At 48.7% G+C, this 15,473-nt stretch overlaps 1 protein-coding gene across 4 annotated transcripts in view; it reads right to left on the bottom strand.

Annotated features, from left to right (window-relative positions):
• Positions 1–15,276, bottom strand: part of abcc5 (ATP-binding cassette, sub-family C (CFTR/MRP), member 5) — a 20,358-nt gene extending 5,082 nt beyond the window's left edge. The window contains exons 1-23 of one of the 4 annotated variants that reach the window (XM_085131586.1): positions 13,390–15,276; positions 10,454–10,585; positions 9,292–9,389; positions 9,015–9,170; positions 8,791–8,935; positions 8,483–8,716; positions 8,226–8,399; positions 7,580–7,727; positions 7,351–7,499; positions 7,158–7,265; positions 6,897–7,060; positions 6,620–6,818; positions 6,442–6,513; positions 6,227–6,351; positions 6,029–6,101; positions 5,744–5,947; positions 5,523–5,666; positions 4,708–4,801; positions 4,414–4,583; positions 4,189–4,335; positions 3,942–4,071; positions 3,585–3,867; positions 3,321–3,507 (exon numbers count right to left, since the gene is read on the bottom strand). In XM_085131586.1, coding sequence (XP_084987712.1) covers positions 3,321–3,507; positions 3,585–3,867; positions 3,942–4,071; positions 4,189–4,335; positions 4,414–4,583; positions 4,708–4,801; positions 5,523–5,666; positions 5,744–5,947; positions 6,029–6,101; positions 6,227–6,351; positions 6,442–6,513; positions 6,620–6,818; positions 6,897–7,060; positions 7,158–7,265; positions 7,351–7,499; positions 7,580–7,727; positions 8,226–8,399; positions 8,483–8,716; positions 8,791–8,935; positions 9,015–9,170; positions 9,292–9,389; positions 10,454–10,519 — 3,270 coding nt within the window. In that variant the 5' untranslated portion in view covers positions 10,520–10,585; positions 13,390–15,276. The other 3 variants (XM_085131584.1, XM_085131585.1, XM_085131587.1) reach the window with 3 other exon arrangements.
• Between the last annotated feature and the right edge of the window lie 197 nt (positions 15,277–15,473).

Raw genomic sequence — 15,473 nt, 5'->3', positions numbered from 1 at the left:
TGATAGGTCGAGTGACAGCAGGTGGAAAGACTGTCAGTGACACTTCAGTCTGAGTTCAGACCAAGAAAGTATAAGAAACGAATTAAATCCAGGAGCAGTGAATGCAACTCTGCATGTTACAGCATCTGAACTCCCAAACAATATTGTTCTACGGAGAACTCCTGTGAGTTTTCTGTTGATTTTCTTACCAGTAGGTTGATTTTATCAGTGAGGTTTGGATTGTTTTCTGGATTTGTTTCTGCATGATTATAACGGGCTTTGGAGAAATTCACTTATATGGGCCGCTGATCACATGAGATTGTCCTGAGTCTGAAGGAAGATCCAGCGGGTCAGTGTGGACATTGTGGAGGACTATAAATACCCTGGAGTTCACGTTGACAATAAACTGGACTGGGCTGCAAACACCACAGCACTTTACAGGAAGGAGTCGTCTCTATTTGTTGAGGCGACTGAGGTTCAACATCTGCCAGAAAATGCTCAGGACTTTCTACGAGTCTGTTGTGGCCAGTGCGTTCTCTATGCTGTTGCATGCTGGGGGAGCAGGCTGAGGGTCGCAGACGCCAACAGACTCGATAAACTGATCCGTAAGACCGGTAATGTTGTGGGGATGGAGCTGGACTCCCTCAAGGTGGTGTCGGAGAGGTGGATGTTGTCCAAGATAAAGACAATGTTGGATAACACCTCCCACCCACTCCATGACATGCTGGTCAGTCACAGGAGCTCAGTGAGAGACTGAGATTACCCATCATGCACCACTGATTGACACAGGAAATCATTCCTGCCTGTGGCTCCCTGCACAGCTCCTCCACCTAACACACTGTTTACTGCATGCTACACCTGTTTCTTTTTCAGCTATTTATTAATAAGTGACTTTATGTATATATATTATATATGGTGCTATTCTTAGTTGTGTATTGTCTGTCTTTCTGTTTGTTTATAATGGAGCACTGTAACGAAAAATAACTTCCCCAGGGATCCATAAAGGATTCTGATTCTGAGAACAGCGTGCACGGCGAGCAGATGGAAGCAGATGTAGCTAGCCACGCCCACGCAGGCTTCCAGGACATCATTGCTCACTTAAAGCAGAGTTTAAAACGAATAAGAAAGACATCAAACAAGAAATGAAGGACGAATCCGACGGCTTCAAGAAAGACATTAATATAAAACAGGCAGGAATGGCGAATGAGCTAGCTCGCCATGAGACCAGAACACGCTGAAAAAAGACTGGAAGAGATGGAAAGGTGGAATATGGCCGCAAAAGACGCTCTAATCCAGTCGCTCCAGCAACAACGGAGTATTCAGGTGAAACTGGAGGACTTGGAAAGCCGTAGCCAGTTGGTGAATAGATTTGATGCACTGTGGTTCAGCGGGTTGGGACGCTCATCCTGCAACCAGAAGGTCACTGGTTCGATCCCCAGCTCTGTCTGTCCTGGTCGTTGTGTCCTTGGGCAAGACACTTGACCCAGGTCAGATGGTGCGGTATGGTAAGTCCAGCTGCCTTTGGGCCGTTGTCATAATAATCTTGTTTTTTTCCCACTTCTTCAGTCAACATATTGTCAATTTCTTTTTTAGTGTTTTGATTCTGGTAGTTTAAAGAGTACTTAGCAGAAATATTAAGCAACCTAACTAACAGGGCTCTAAAACTCCCAGCAAAAAATAAAAAATAGGGAAGGCCCCCCCCCCACCTCATGATGCTTAATCAACGTAATCAACCTTAATTTGATGCAGTGTGAAAAAATGCACAGAAATAAATTATTTTTCTACAATAATTAAACAGATTCAACATCTTTCTTCAACAGAGCTGCACAGATGGTTCCCAAAGGAAAAAGTACTACAGCTTACTATATTAGACTTAACAGTTACTATATACAGTAATGGACTTCTATACATTTACATCAGATTAAAACTTTGGGTGTCAGATTCAGATAATTATTTATTAAAAGCTCGACATTTCTTTTTTGTGATTAATATTTTATTGTACTTTTAGAACGCTACAGTCCACTGCAGAGACAGATTACATCACATAAAGAAACATCAGCATAGCAGCAGAACAGCAGAGAATACCAAACCAAAATGAAGCGGGGCAAACAAAGCAAGAGATAAACAAGAGGAAAAAACAACAACAACAACAGAAAAAAACAAACAAAAACAGCCTTTGACTACGTGGGTCTTACTGGACGCCACACCCTGACATCCCTGAGAGTGCTTCGTCAGAACTCCAGTGTCTGTCCCGCTCTAAGTCCTAGTCTGTTCGTTTTGTTCTGGACAGACATGGATCCACTTCAGATGGAAACTCTCCACTTTATTCAGGAGCCTGTATGAGAGTTGTTCCAGTGCAGCGAGTCTCCCTAGTTGAATATGCCATACAGAGACGGGTGGGGTGTAAGGGGCCTTCCACTGGGAGATAATGAGTTTACGCCCCAGCATCAATGCAGTCTGCACCCACTCAGCAGCCTTAGGCGCAGCATATGTAAGGAGTGATGGGTCCCCCAAAACAAATAGTTTGGGTGAAAAAGGAATATCCCGTCGTATGGTTGATTTGATAAAGTCATGTATCTCAGTCCAAAAGATTTGGGTTTTAGGACAGCTCCAAATCATGTGGGTCCATGTGCCCACCCCAGTCTGACTCCAGCATTCATGGGACTGCATGAGGTTCTGTACAGTCTGTGTGGCGACCAGTAAATTCGGTGTAGTAATTTGAATTGGATTAGTCTCGTTCTAAGTTCCCTGGACACCTTTTTATTATTCTGCATAATTGTAGACCATTCCTGATCTGTAAAAGCCACACCAAGGTCAGATTCCCGAGCTAACCGGAGGGCGGGGAGCCCTTTACTCGTGCCCTTAACAAGCATCGAGTAAAAAGCTCGACCTTCTCGACAGAACATCCTGTGTAGGCGTCTGAAACTGAAAGAGTTTCCAGAGTCTGTAAAGAGCAGCGGGAAAAATCCTCCTGAGCTGTGTGCAAACCCGCTCTCCAGCTACAAGCATCATCTCACTGCTGTGCACCAACAAGGCTTCTCCACCAAGTACGTCATACTGTACTTTGGCTGACTTCACTCAGTGATATGCAGATCAAATAATCCCTCACAGTGTTTAAACTGAGCTCTCACGTTCTCTCACTGAAGCTGCAGGTTTCTGTAGTCTGGTTTGTGCTTCAGCCAACCAGCCGTGAGCACAGCGCCAAACGTGCAGCTGGCTGCTCTCTGACAGCAGCATCGATCTCGGCTCTAACTGTCGGTCATGGACGACCGTTAGACATTACACTGGTGACCAGTAACGCCGTCGCATCACGTCTGCAAAGGTTTAAATGTTAAAGTTACCTGGACGGCGTAGGAGATGGCGAGGCCGGCGTAGGCAGGGGAGATCTTTCCATGCATCACAACCATCATCAGAGCTGTGATGCTGATCAGAGCCACGCTGATGATGTCCAGGCGCACAGCCAGCCACCGCATCGCACAGCTGAACAGGTAGAACGGGGCCTGGTTCTGGTCCAGCAGCACCTGGTACCTGGAAACAACAACACACAGTCAGCGGTCAGAACGACATCCTGGACGTCGGAGCGGGTCATTCGGTCCGAGCCAGACCTGTGCAGGAAGTCGCGGCCTCGATCATAGGCCTGCAGCGTGGCCAGGCCGTGGATGCTGGAGGTGATGTGGGACATGAAGGGAGACATCGTCACATTGTCCAGCCGCTTCAGCTCTCGTATGAAGACCCTGGCGATGCTGTGGAGCACCGCAAAGAGCAGGACCAGAGGACCCACTGCCACCAGGAACCACGGGAAAACACAGCTGATCACGCCCAGGCAGAAGAAGACCAGGATCACGTTCTGGATGAACATCTCCGCTTGGAACGGCAGACGAGTGTCGACTAGATGCAAACAGAGGAGACGGGTTAGACCCTGGAGCCGAACGGCAGCGCAGACCCTCCAGTCCCACCGTCACCTTCATCCATGTCCTTGGAGAAGCGGTTGAGGAGCCGTCCCGTGGGAGTCGTGTCAAAGAGCTTCATGGGGCAGCGCAGGATCTTATGGAAGAGCTCGTCATGCAGCTTAGAGGAAGCTCGCAGGGTTCCCTGAGGAAAGACCACGAACACCACGCCGTGACAACAGGCTCGCTGTAACCACGGTAACCAGTATTTTACAAGCAGGCTGATAGCAACAGGCCGGAGGGGACCTGGCTGAACTCTGACCTTGACAAAGGCGACCCCTCTGATGAGTTTGAAGAGCAACATGACTCCCATGGAGGAGGCGTAAATGGCGGCATATTGTTGCATCATGGGATTATCTCTCATGCTGATACTCACCGCTGAGCTGTTGCCAAGGGTTACCGTGGTGTTCTGGGGAAACGGAGAAAGAGGAGTCAGAGGGAGAGCAGGGAACAGGAGGAGACGAGAGGCGGAGAGGAGGAGACGCACCCCGCTGCCCTGATTGATCCAGTAACTGAGCCACCAATGGCAGAAGGCGGAGCTTCCCACATTCAGGACAAACAGGGCCACAATCAGCAGGCAGGAGGCGGAGCCACCACATGCTGACATGTACACCTGGAACACAGGCCACACCACGGCCCCGTACTGTTGCTCCTCCCCTTTAGGGTCACATGACCAGGAAATGGGACAGAAACAGAGACAGAAGGTCCCTCGTTTAATTTACCTGAACGCTGTGTTCTCTGTCACTAAGAAACTTTCAATAGAGCGGATTAAAAAATCTACCGTTGTCCTTGACGACCGGGATGTTCTTCTTCAGTGATCCTGGTTTAGTGTCCGCTGGTTTCCTCTGAGAGCTGCCATTCTTCCTGCTCGGAGCCTGAAACAGGTGAGACAGAGACATGTGAGCTGCAGACAGGTGAGACAGAGACAGCTGAAATACAGGTGAGATGCAGACAGGTGAGATGCAGACAGGTGAGATACAGACAGGTGAGACAGGTGAGATACAGACAGGTGAGACAGGTGAGATACAGACAGGTGAGACACAGACAGGTGAGACAGGTGAGACAGAGACAGGTGAGATACAGGTGAGATACAGGCAGGTGAGACAGGTGAGATACAGACAGGTGAGACAGTGGCAGGTGAGTTACAGACAGGTGAGACAGAGACAGGTGAGATACAGGCAGGTGAGACAGGTGAGACACAGACAGGTGAGACAGTGGCAGGTGAGTTACAGACAGGTGAGACAGAGACAGGTGAGATACAGGCAGGTGAGACAGGTGAGACAGAGACAGGTGAGATACAGGTGAGATACAGGCAGGTGAGACAGGTGAGATACAGACAGGTGAGACAGGTGAGACAGAGACAGGTGAGATACAGGCAGGTGAGACAGGTGAGACAGAGACAGGTGAGATACAGGTGAGATGCAGACAGGTGAGACAGGTGAGATACAGGCAGGTGAGACAGGTGAGACAGAGACAGGTGAGATACAGGTGAGATACAGGCAGGTGAGACAGGTGAGACAGAGAAAGGTGAGATACAGGTGAGATGCAGACAGGTGAGACAGGTGAGACAGAGACAGGTGAGATACAGGCAGGTACCTCAATGTGTGGTTTGTCTCCGAGCAGGAAGAGGTTAAACATGGCGGCATAGTCTCCACTGAGTTTCATCAGGTTGTCATGGTTACCCTGCTCCACGATACTCCCCTCCCTCATCAAGATGACATCATCACAGTCCACCAGATACTGCCCACACACACACACACAGGTCATCTCCATGGTAACCACCTGCAGAAAAGCTCAGTGGTGGCGAGGATGCTCACCTGCAGCTGGTGGGTGACGAAGATGACGGTCTTGTGGCGAAGCTGCTTCCTTATGGCGTTGTGGAAGATGTGGCTGGCCACATGGGTGTCGAGGGCGCTCAGCGGGTCGTCCAGGATGTAAACATCCCGGTCACTGTAGAGGGCGCGGGCCAAGCTGATTCGCTGCCGCTGCCCACCACTCAGGTTGGCGCCACGCTCTCCGATCTGATTGGAGGAAAACAGCAACATAAAATGACGCATCCAGAGCTTTCTATCTACACACAGGTACACAGGAAGTGATGTCACCTCTGTGAGGTCAGCGCTGGGCAGAAGAGCGAGGTCGGTTCTGAGGCAGCAGGCGCTGATGACAGACTGATATCTGCAGAGAGGGGGCGGAGTTAGTGTGGAACAACAGAAGGGCTTCTGTTGACTGGGTGATGTCACTTCCTGTTTGGCGTCCAGCTCAGTGTGTCAGTGTGTGATGTGCAGGTGTCTCTGCCTCACCTGTCCTCCTGATACTCCAGCCCAAACAGGATGTTGTCTCTGAGCGTGGCGTTCAGGATCCAGGCCTGCTGGGCCACGTACGCCAGCCTTCCTTTGACCGCCACGCTGCCCTCCAGCACCGTCATCTGCCAACACATCAATGTTTAATAATGGACCGATGATGGCCAACAACCAACACGGATCACCATGGCAACAGCAGGGGAAGGAGACATCACCTGTCCCAAGATGGCTGAAACCAGCGAGGTTTTTCCACTGCCGACACTTCCACAGACGCCGAGCAGCTTCCCCTGAGCAGACAGACAGACAGGTGTGAGTGTCCCACCCCCACTCAGGCTCAGATGCTACTGATGCCACGCCCCCACTCGGGCTAAGGTGCGACTGATTGGTGGATACCTGCTGGATGCTCAGGTTTATGTTGTGCAGCGTGCTCTGCAGGCGCTGAGGGATGGAGGGGGTGGGCAGCAATGGAGGACACGCCTCCTCGTCTTCCTCCTCCTCCGGACTCCTCTCCTCTCCTCCTTCTCCTCCTCTCAGCAGGGAGTCCTTCACCTCCTCCTCGTCCTGCTCCTGGATGACGGCCGAGTCTCTGCACCTGGACAAACACACACCTGAGTGCATCAGCGATCAGGGCAGATCAATACAGCTGATCAGCACGAGCTCGTGGGTTTACTTTTCTCTCTGTCGGTGTCTGCTGGCCCCTCCCACACTCGGACTGGGCTGAGCGCTCTGTCCGCCTCCTTCCCACGCCAGACTGGCACCGCTAATCTCCACGGCAACCTGAGGGTTGACAGGCAGCGCTCGGACCCCATCGACCTCAGGCAACAGGAAGAGACTCTGAGGAAGGAGGGCGGGGCATAGATGAGGAGGCACAGGTGTGTGCAGGTGTGAACATGCAGTATGCAGGCGTAGGTGCACGAAGTCAGTAACCAACCTTGAATCTTTCCACAGCAACGGAGGCCTCGGACAGCGACTTGACAGAAAATGGTGTGACCTTCAGGGCAAAGGTCATGGCGTTAAACACCGTTACCACGGTGAAGGCCTGGATGGGTAACGGGAAAGGGCATCTGTTATCATACCAGACTGTCGACAGGTAACCGACACAGAGAGGACATGAACTGCGGTACCTGTGCAGCTGTCAGGTCGTATCCTAGCAACATGTGGGCAGAGAATGTCGCCACGCTGGCGATGACAACAACGATGGGAGCCACGCCCACCGTGATGCTCTGGAAGTATCCCGTGAGCTCAAGGATCCTGCGCTCCTCGTCCCGGATCCCTGAGAGGAAACACAGACGTGATGAGTGTTCGGCTGTGTTACCGTGGCAACCGCTGAGCGCGTGTGAGGTGAGCGCGTACGGTGGACGTCCTGCGAGAAGGCTTTGACCCAGGCGTACATCTTGATGAACTTGATGTAGCTGAGAATCTCGTTCATCTTCTGAACACGCCTGTCGGTGACGGCCGTGCCCTTCCTCCTGAAATACGCCGTCATCCTCGAGCTGAGCATCTAATGGCAGATCAATACATCGCCATCAATACACGTGATTGGGCTCGATAGGTGCGCCTGCAGCACGTCTGAGGCTCGTTTAAGGACAGAAACAGCTCACAGTCACAGCGCCGTCTCAGCGCCTTTAACCCTTTCACACACAGTGGTCACTACAGCTCTAAAGGCTGTTGTCTTTGTGTGAGTGTTGATGCTGCACATAAAACACAACACTGATGTGTCACTCCACACCTGCCACCCACTCCACACCTGCCACCCACTCCAAAGGTAATGTTGTCCACCTGAGTGGACGTCTAAAAAAGTCTTTGAAAAGTTCAAAAATAATTTTTTCATGCCTCAAGATGAATAAAGATACTTAAGAAAAACTCTTGACTGAGTCATAATTCATGCATGAAAGGGTTAAAGAGCAATCATTTAGAAGAACACAGGTGCAGTCAGGTGAGCACAGGCGGCTCACAAAAGGTCAAAGACTCAGTCAGACGCGGCGAGTTTTAAACTGACCATGGTTGGGTAGAAAAGGATGAAGACGGCGGAGCCCAGCAGAGAGGTCGGTCCCAGGATGAACAGATTGTAGGCAACGCCGAGGACGGCCACCAGGGGGCCTCCTGCTAGCAAACTGCCCACGGCTGCCGCCTCAAACATCCTCTGACCGTCACTGGAGCACATGTTCACCAGCTGACAGGAAGCAAAAGATGACAGCAGAGTGAAAGGAAGTAGAAAACAAGAGTATTAAAGTCAGCACAGTCAGGTAGCCACACCTGTCCCACAGACTTGTCCCTGATGCTGCGCAGACGCAGGATCTTCTGGAAGGCCAGGCTGAGGATGGCTCCCCTCAGTCTGGTCCCGGTCCGGTAGTTCAGGGCCCAGGTCAGAGCCAGAGACCAGGACCGCACCAGCTCCGCCGCGAGGAGACCCAGAACCAGCAGCAGCCCGTAGCCCAGGTCGGCCTCTTCCTGTTGGGTGTATTCGAGCAGACGCTTCACCACGAACGCCTGTGGGGGGCGGAGTCACTGGTTACACTACGATGGCAGTAAAGCAAACGTGATTCTGGCTCTGAGGTTCTCACCGGCCCGCTGAACCCGGCCACCTGAGTGACGGCGAGGCAGAGGATGGAGAGGAGGAGGCGTGTCCTACAGAACGCCCAGACCACTGAGCACAGAGAGGCGCTTGTGCCCTTTGACCTCTGCTCTTCCTCCCAGAGAGCCCACAGCCTGTGGACACACAGTCTCACAATAACACACACATACAGACCAAAGGCTTGGAATACATGCCTTCATTAGCTCCTCCCACCTCATGCTGTTGTCATGGCAGCTTTCCCGCTGCGACACGGGCCAGACATCATCCAATAGGAGCTGTTTCTTCCTGCGGGCGCGCATGGCCAGAGGAGTCAGCCAATTAAACGTCATGAAGGAGAAGAACCCGGCGCTGTCGACGGGATGACACCACCTGAGGAGAAACACACAGGTGAGTGCACCTGCCTGCCTCAGGGACGTACGAGGTCCTCACAATCATAGCAAAACAAATCTGTGTGTGTGTGTGTGTGTGTGTGTGTGTGTGTGTGGCTCACCTGTCATCCTCTCCACCTTTGCTCTGATCTGCATCATCATCTCTGTCCTCCTCCACCTCCTCACTGTGGCAGTCAGCTGATCTGTCCTCCAGTGACACCTGACCACACACACACAGACACACACACAGACACACACACACACACACACACACACAGACAGACACACACACAGACACACACAGACCCACACACACACACAGACACACACACACACACACAGACACACACACACACACACAGACACACACACAGACACACACACACACACACAGACACACACACACACACAGACACACACACACACACACAGACACACACACACACACAGACACACACCTGTTGAACTTCTACGTCTTCAGCATTTAAAAGTCTAAAACCCAAACTGGTCCCCAAACACACTGACTCTATATACACAGAATCATGTTCTCTGATTGGCTGTTAGCAGTTTGCTGCAAACCTTCAGGTAACCGTGGTAACAGGACCGATGTGTGTCTCATTGAGTTTCAGGACTAGCATCATGTGGCTGAGGGTCCTTAAAGAGAGTCTGTGTGTGGCTGCAGCCTCCTCTCTGAGCACGCTCACTCCCAGCAGCGCGTTCAGAGCTCACGTTCCTGCCTCGTGATGCCTACACACATAACTTCCATTCACTCGCCCTCGGCCAATCAGGTGCCTCATAGACCCTGAGACTCAGAGCCTCAGCCAATCACACAGCGGGGTCCTCAGCATCAGGAGTGGGCGGAGCTTCGTTATATAAACAGACTGCAGCTTTGTCTGATTTTTATTCAGCAGTGCAGTAGAAGCTTTTATTTTGAAGCAGAAGCTCACGTTTCCTGTCTGATTTCTGATCACATCATGTATTAATTGAATCTGATCAGTTATTTATTGATTACTCAGATATTCAGGTCTGCAGAGGGTTTAATGAGTTCATCAGTCACACTGATGAACACTGTTCAATCGCTTTGGCTGTGATTTCTGGTGCAGTGGTCACTTTATTAGGAACACCTGGAACGTCCACGTTCCTGCTTCCACTCTGACCTGGCTCTAGGTTTTCCCACTGATCAATAGAAAGTATTGATACTTGAGACCTGGCTTCACTGTGCTCCCAAATGCAATATCGATGCAGTACTACTGCCCTCCTTAGTGGCTGTACTCGAGTACTGACCTGCAACCCCGGCAGAGCGCCGCAGGAGGACCCCGACTCGCTCTGTCCAAAGTCATGTTGTTTCATCTTCTATCAGACCACATGGGACCGTGACCTCTGACCCCGCAACACCAACAACCTCAGGAAAAGCTCCTGAAGACAAAAACAGATACACATTAAAAACACTGCAGTAAGACTACTCCAAATATCACATCTAGCAGTACTACAGTGATGCCAAGACTGTAGTACCAGTTGCGCCAGCATAAATATCACAGTAATACTGCAATACATACTACAGTAACACTGGACTATATCCTGCAGTAATACATGAGTAAATACTGTCTTTACAGTGATATAAATATTGCAATACAGTCTGAAAACGCTGCATTAATAGTTGCACTGCACAAATTGTACTACTACTGTAGTAATTCTGCAGTAAATACTTCATTAGTACTACTAAAAATATTTCAATACTACCTTATTAAATACTCCAGTAACAATTACTACAATAATACTTCAAATACTGTAAAATATTCTGTAAAAAACTTAAAATACTGTAAATACTGTAGGAACGCTGCTTCTGCCTTTAAACCGGTAGGAATACTGTAGTAGTACTGGTTTAAATACTACAGGCACACAGGTATAGATACTGTGATAGAATTAATATAAATAACACAGGATTATACTGCAGTATTAATGCTATCAACACTGCAATTGTACCAGTATAAATACTGCAGTAGTACAGGTATAAATACGGTTATGGTAGCAGTATAAATACTGCATCTCCTCCAGAATAAGGTGACGGGCTATGGCTCCTTCACAATAAAAGCCTGTGATGCTGCCGTTAGAGAACAGGCTGTCCTCGCGCTCGGACACGGGCAGAGAGGAGCTGCTGCCCGGTGTCCGGGCTCACCTGTGCGGGTCTCACTTGTCCGTCCGTTGCACGGTCTGCCCGCGTTCCCGGCGTGAGCGCAGCCTCGGTCACTGTCCTCCTTCAGGTCCGCGGATCTCCGGTAACTGAAGCTGCGGCTCAGCAGTAGCAGCGGTGATGCGCGGGGCAGCATGGGAAATGGAGTTTAATCCGACCGAAGACCCACCCCCCTCCCCCCGACATGACGTCAGCACCAACACTCAACCCACAGTCTGGTCTGTCAGGGCGCTCGCGCTCACTGATCAATCCCACAAACCTCATCCTGGCCATCTGAGTCACGTGACAGCACCCAGCCTGCACTCACCGTGCGGGGGAGGAGGGGGGGGGGACACCCCCACAGTACATTTACTGGAGTACCCATTTACAGATTTGTAGTTGTGCTCTATTAATATGTCAACATTAAAAACGGTGGTTTCTCAGTGTGATGACATCATCACACATCATCAATACACAGTAACAAGGACAGTATCGTCAGTGACACTGATACTCGTATCATCAACCATGTGACCCTTCTCCCAGCCTCCCTTGAGACTGAGGCTGTGTCCCAATTCAGGGTCTGCAGCCTTAACGGTCCACAAGGGCCGCACATCAAAGACAGCTAAGGCCGGAAGTGAGAGGTTTGTGAAATGGGACGGTCTAGCCTCCGTCGCCCTGCCTAGGTTGCCTAGCAACCATGATACTAACAGCTGGAAACGTTTCATACAGCACTGACAGAAATGAAGGAGAAAATCTTTTGTTCATTTGTTTGTTTCTACATGAGCTTTGATCATTCTCTGTAAGCTCAGCTATTGAACCGCGTATATTTTAAAGTAAAGGCTTTAAAACCAAGTTAGTACAAACGTCACTAATGTCACATAACTTTGCCGACATGTGGCCAACAGTAATGTTTTAATGTTCTTCGTTATTAAACATTTGCACATAAGTGACATAATATTCAGTACTTAAAGTTTACTCTTCGGGCGCCCCTCATCCGCCATTTTTTTCAGCAAAATTATCCACACCCACCGCAGCGCTATGCATTCTGGGATATGTTGGGCCACGAAGTCTACACCACCACGTCCTTAAAATTCAGGGAAATGAAGGACGCATTTGAGGGCCGCATTTCGAGCAGCCTTCGAAGTGGGACAGCCTTCGTCGCGTCGCTGTGACGTAATCGGCCTTAAAATGCGGCCTTTAAGGCTGCAGACCCTGAATTGGGATACAGCCATTGAATACTATAGAGCTCCCTAAACGTTATTTATTGACGACAAGAGATTGCCGCGGAAGAGCCTGTTGTTCGTATATTTATATATTTCCAAAATCACATTGTAGTGACGTATACTGAACACAATAAATTATATAATGTAAACAACTACCTGAGAACCAGCAGATAAATTAATTATAGGCTACACTTTTGTATGTTTATTGCATTTATGGAGGGAGTGGTGTATGCTGGGTAATGGCACAGCTAGCGACTGGGTGACTTTATTCACCCGCTTCGGCTGTTATCAGTCCATACAATGGGCGTTATTAGCACAGTCCCATAGATATGGGCCGTCTCCTGCTGGATTGTTCAGAAGGTTGTTCTCATCCATCCAGATGGAGGATCACTGACAGTGGGAAGACTCCAGAATCCACTCTGGCTGGAATCCGGTGGATACAGCAGTGTTTACAGGTAAGACCGTTTAAACCACAGGTGTCGAACTGAAGGCCGGTGTCCTGCAGGTTTTAGATGTGTCCTTGATCCAACACAGCTGGTTTAAATGCCTAAATGACCTCCTCAACATGTCTTGAAGTTCTGCAGAGGCCTGGTAATGAGCTAATCATTTTATTCAAGTGTGTTGACCCAGGGTGAGATGTAAAACCTGCAGGACACCGGCCCTCGAGGCCTGGAGTCCGACACCCCTGATTTAAACGGACAGCGTTTATAGAATGACTATTAAAAGTCAGCGAGTGTCAGTAATGTTAATGTGGTTATGTTAGTAACACACCGAGTGCTAATATAACAGCTTTAAGATGCATTTGTAGATATTATTACGTGTTTTACCGTCTTTATCCAGATTCTTCTTCCACAGACGTTTCATCTGTCAGCGTGGGTCTAGTGTGGGTCTGCTCAGTCACCTGAAGAACTCATTTCATTCTCCACGATGTTGATCTACAGAAATGTTTCACAGGAACTGATTCCTCCAAAGGGTGAACTGGTGTGTTTCCATAAATGACCTCTGTATGAATGTACTTCTCAGGAGGCGCTGGAAGGTTTCCCTAATAGTTCCTGGTGAATCAAAGCAGAACCATGAAGGTTGCTGGGCTGCATCATGGCCTGAGCAGTCATCCTGTTAAAGGAGGAACCAGTTAGAAGCTGAGATTTCATCTCAAGTAAGCGATTAGCTGTTTGTTCGTTTGTTCTGCCACATTTAAGAACTCTAATGACAAACATGAACAGCTGTGGTTGTTTCTGAGACATTTTGAATGTGTTCATATTTCGACAGTGTGCATCTGTCTGCTGAAACTGTAACGGTGAAGCTGAGGTGATGGTCAACAGAAGGCAAATATATATCAATATAAAACAATATTGAAGTAACGTCTTTACCCTCTGCAGCGTGTGGACGCTGTGCACACAATCACCTTATTTACTGTAGTAAACGTGCGCCGCTAGCTCACGTGACTGTCTCCATGGTTACATCGTATATTATTAGCTACGTAAACAGCTTCCAAAGATGCCGCCACAGCTCTCTGCAGCTGTAACACTTTCACACTTTGCAAATCATTTCACGAATTTGAAAGTTATGAAGACAGAATATGTTTTTAAGGTCATGCGAGGCTGTTGCTATGGTGGTTGCTGTGGGCTTGGGTGGACCGCGTCCGGTTCCTGTTGTTAGCTGTCCGCCGTAGGAAGGCTGCGTTCCGTTTAAAGCAGCCACACAACGACAGAAACAATCATTCCTGCCTGTACAACTCATCCACTTAACACACTGTTTACTCCAACAGCTGTCTGCACATGCTCTTCTTTCTTATTCAGATACTTAATAGTAAGTGACTTATATATATATACATACACACACTGTGCTATTTCTTCTTGTATTGTCTGCCTCTGTTACTGTTTGTACTGGAGCATGTAACCAACATAATTTCCCCTCTGGATCAGTAAAGTGTTCTGATTCTTCCAGTGGATCTCTCACATGTCGTTCTGCTTTTTATAGTAACTCCTGTTCTTTCTGTGACGGGAACATTGAATCGTACAGATGTATTTACAGCCCTGTGGGACCACGTGCACGACAGGCTTTGCCCAAAGATTCCAAACTTACTTGAATTTTCTAAAAATTATATTATTTTTGCATCTCTAAGAAAAGAAACTTGAAAATGTCTTAAATGTGATAATTATGTGTAAATTCTTCATTCGTAAATGTTGATTTCTGAAAACAAAGCCAACCTTTCACTATTCAAAGAACTGTGCCTGAAAAAAAACACGCTGTGGATCTGCACTAAAACTTTAGAAAACAGAGGTTAGAATTATGTCTTTTAATTTTATTAATTTCTTTACTTGTGTTTATATTATTTTACATATTGAAACACAGGCTGTTCTGTGATTATCTCAAGTTGAAAAAAAGTCTTTGAAGATGCTGCCAGTGTTGTACTTGTTACATTAATTAATAAAAAGAAAACATGTGACAGCTGGACCAATCGTTCTGAGCACGCTCACTTTAGGTGCTTCATATACAGTCTGGTTATGTAACACTTACACCTGGAGTCATTGTGCTGCACCACCCACACCAATCATCACCGTTGTCCTGACAACCTGACAGCCTAAACTCAGGACATAACACACCATTTAAATCAGTGGTCTCCAACCTTTTTGCGCCATGGACCGGTTTATGCCCGACAATATTTTCACGGACCGGCCTTTAAGGTGTCGCGGATAAATACAACAAAATAAAAGTAGTACTGCTGCCAAAAAAAGAAGAGTTATTCAAAACACACGTGAAAAGACCCAGGAAAACCGAGTAAACGATAAAAACGATAACAAAATAACGCTGAAAACCGATAAAAACCCTGAAAACTATACATTTCACACCTGAGCCTCAACTCTCGCAGCCCGGTACCAAACGACTCACGGACCGGTCCGAGGCCCGG

This window comes from Neolamprologus multifasciatus, chromosome 14, assembly GCF_963576455.1.
Source record: "Neolamprologus multifasciatus chromosome 14, fNeoMul1.2, whole genome shotgun sequence".
Classification (NCBI taxonomy): domain Eukaryota; kingdom Metazoa; phylum Chordata; class Actinopteri; order Cichliformes; family Cichlidae; genus Neolamprologus; species Neolamprologus multifasciatus.
Note: the sequence above shows the minus strand (reverse complement) of the source record. Positions and strands in the feature narration are given on the sequence as shown.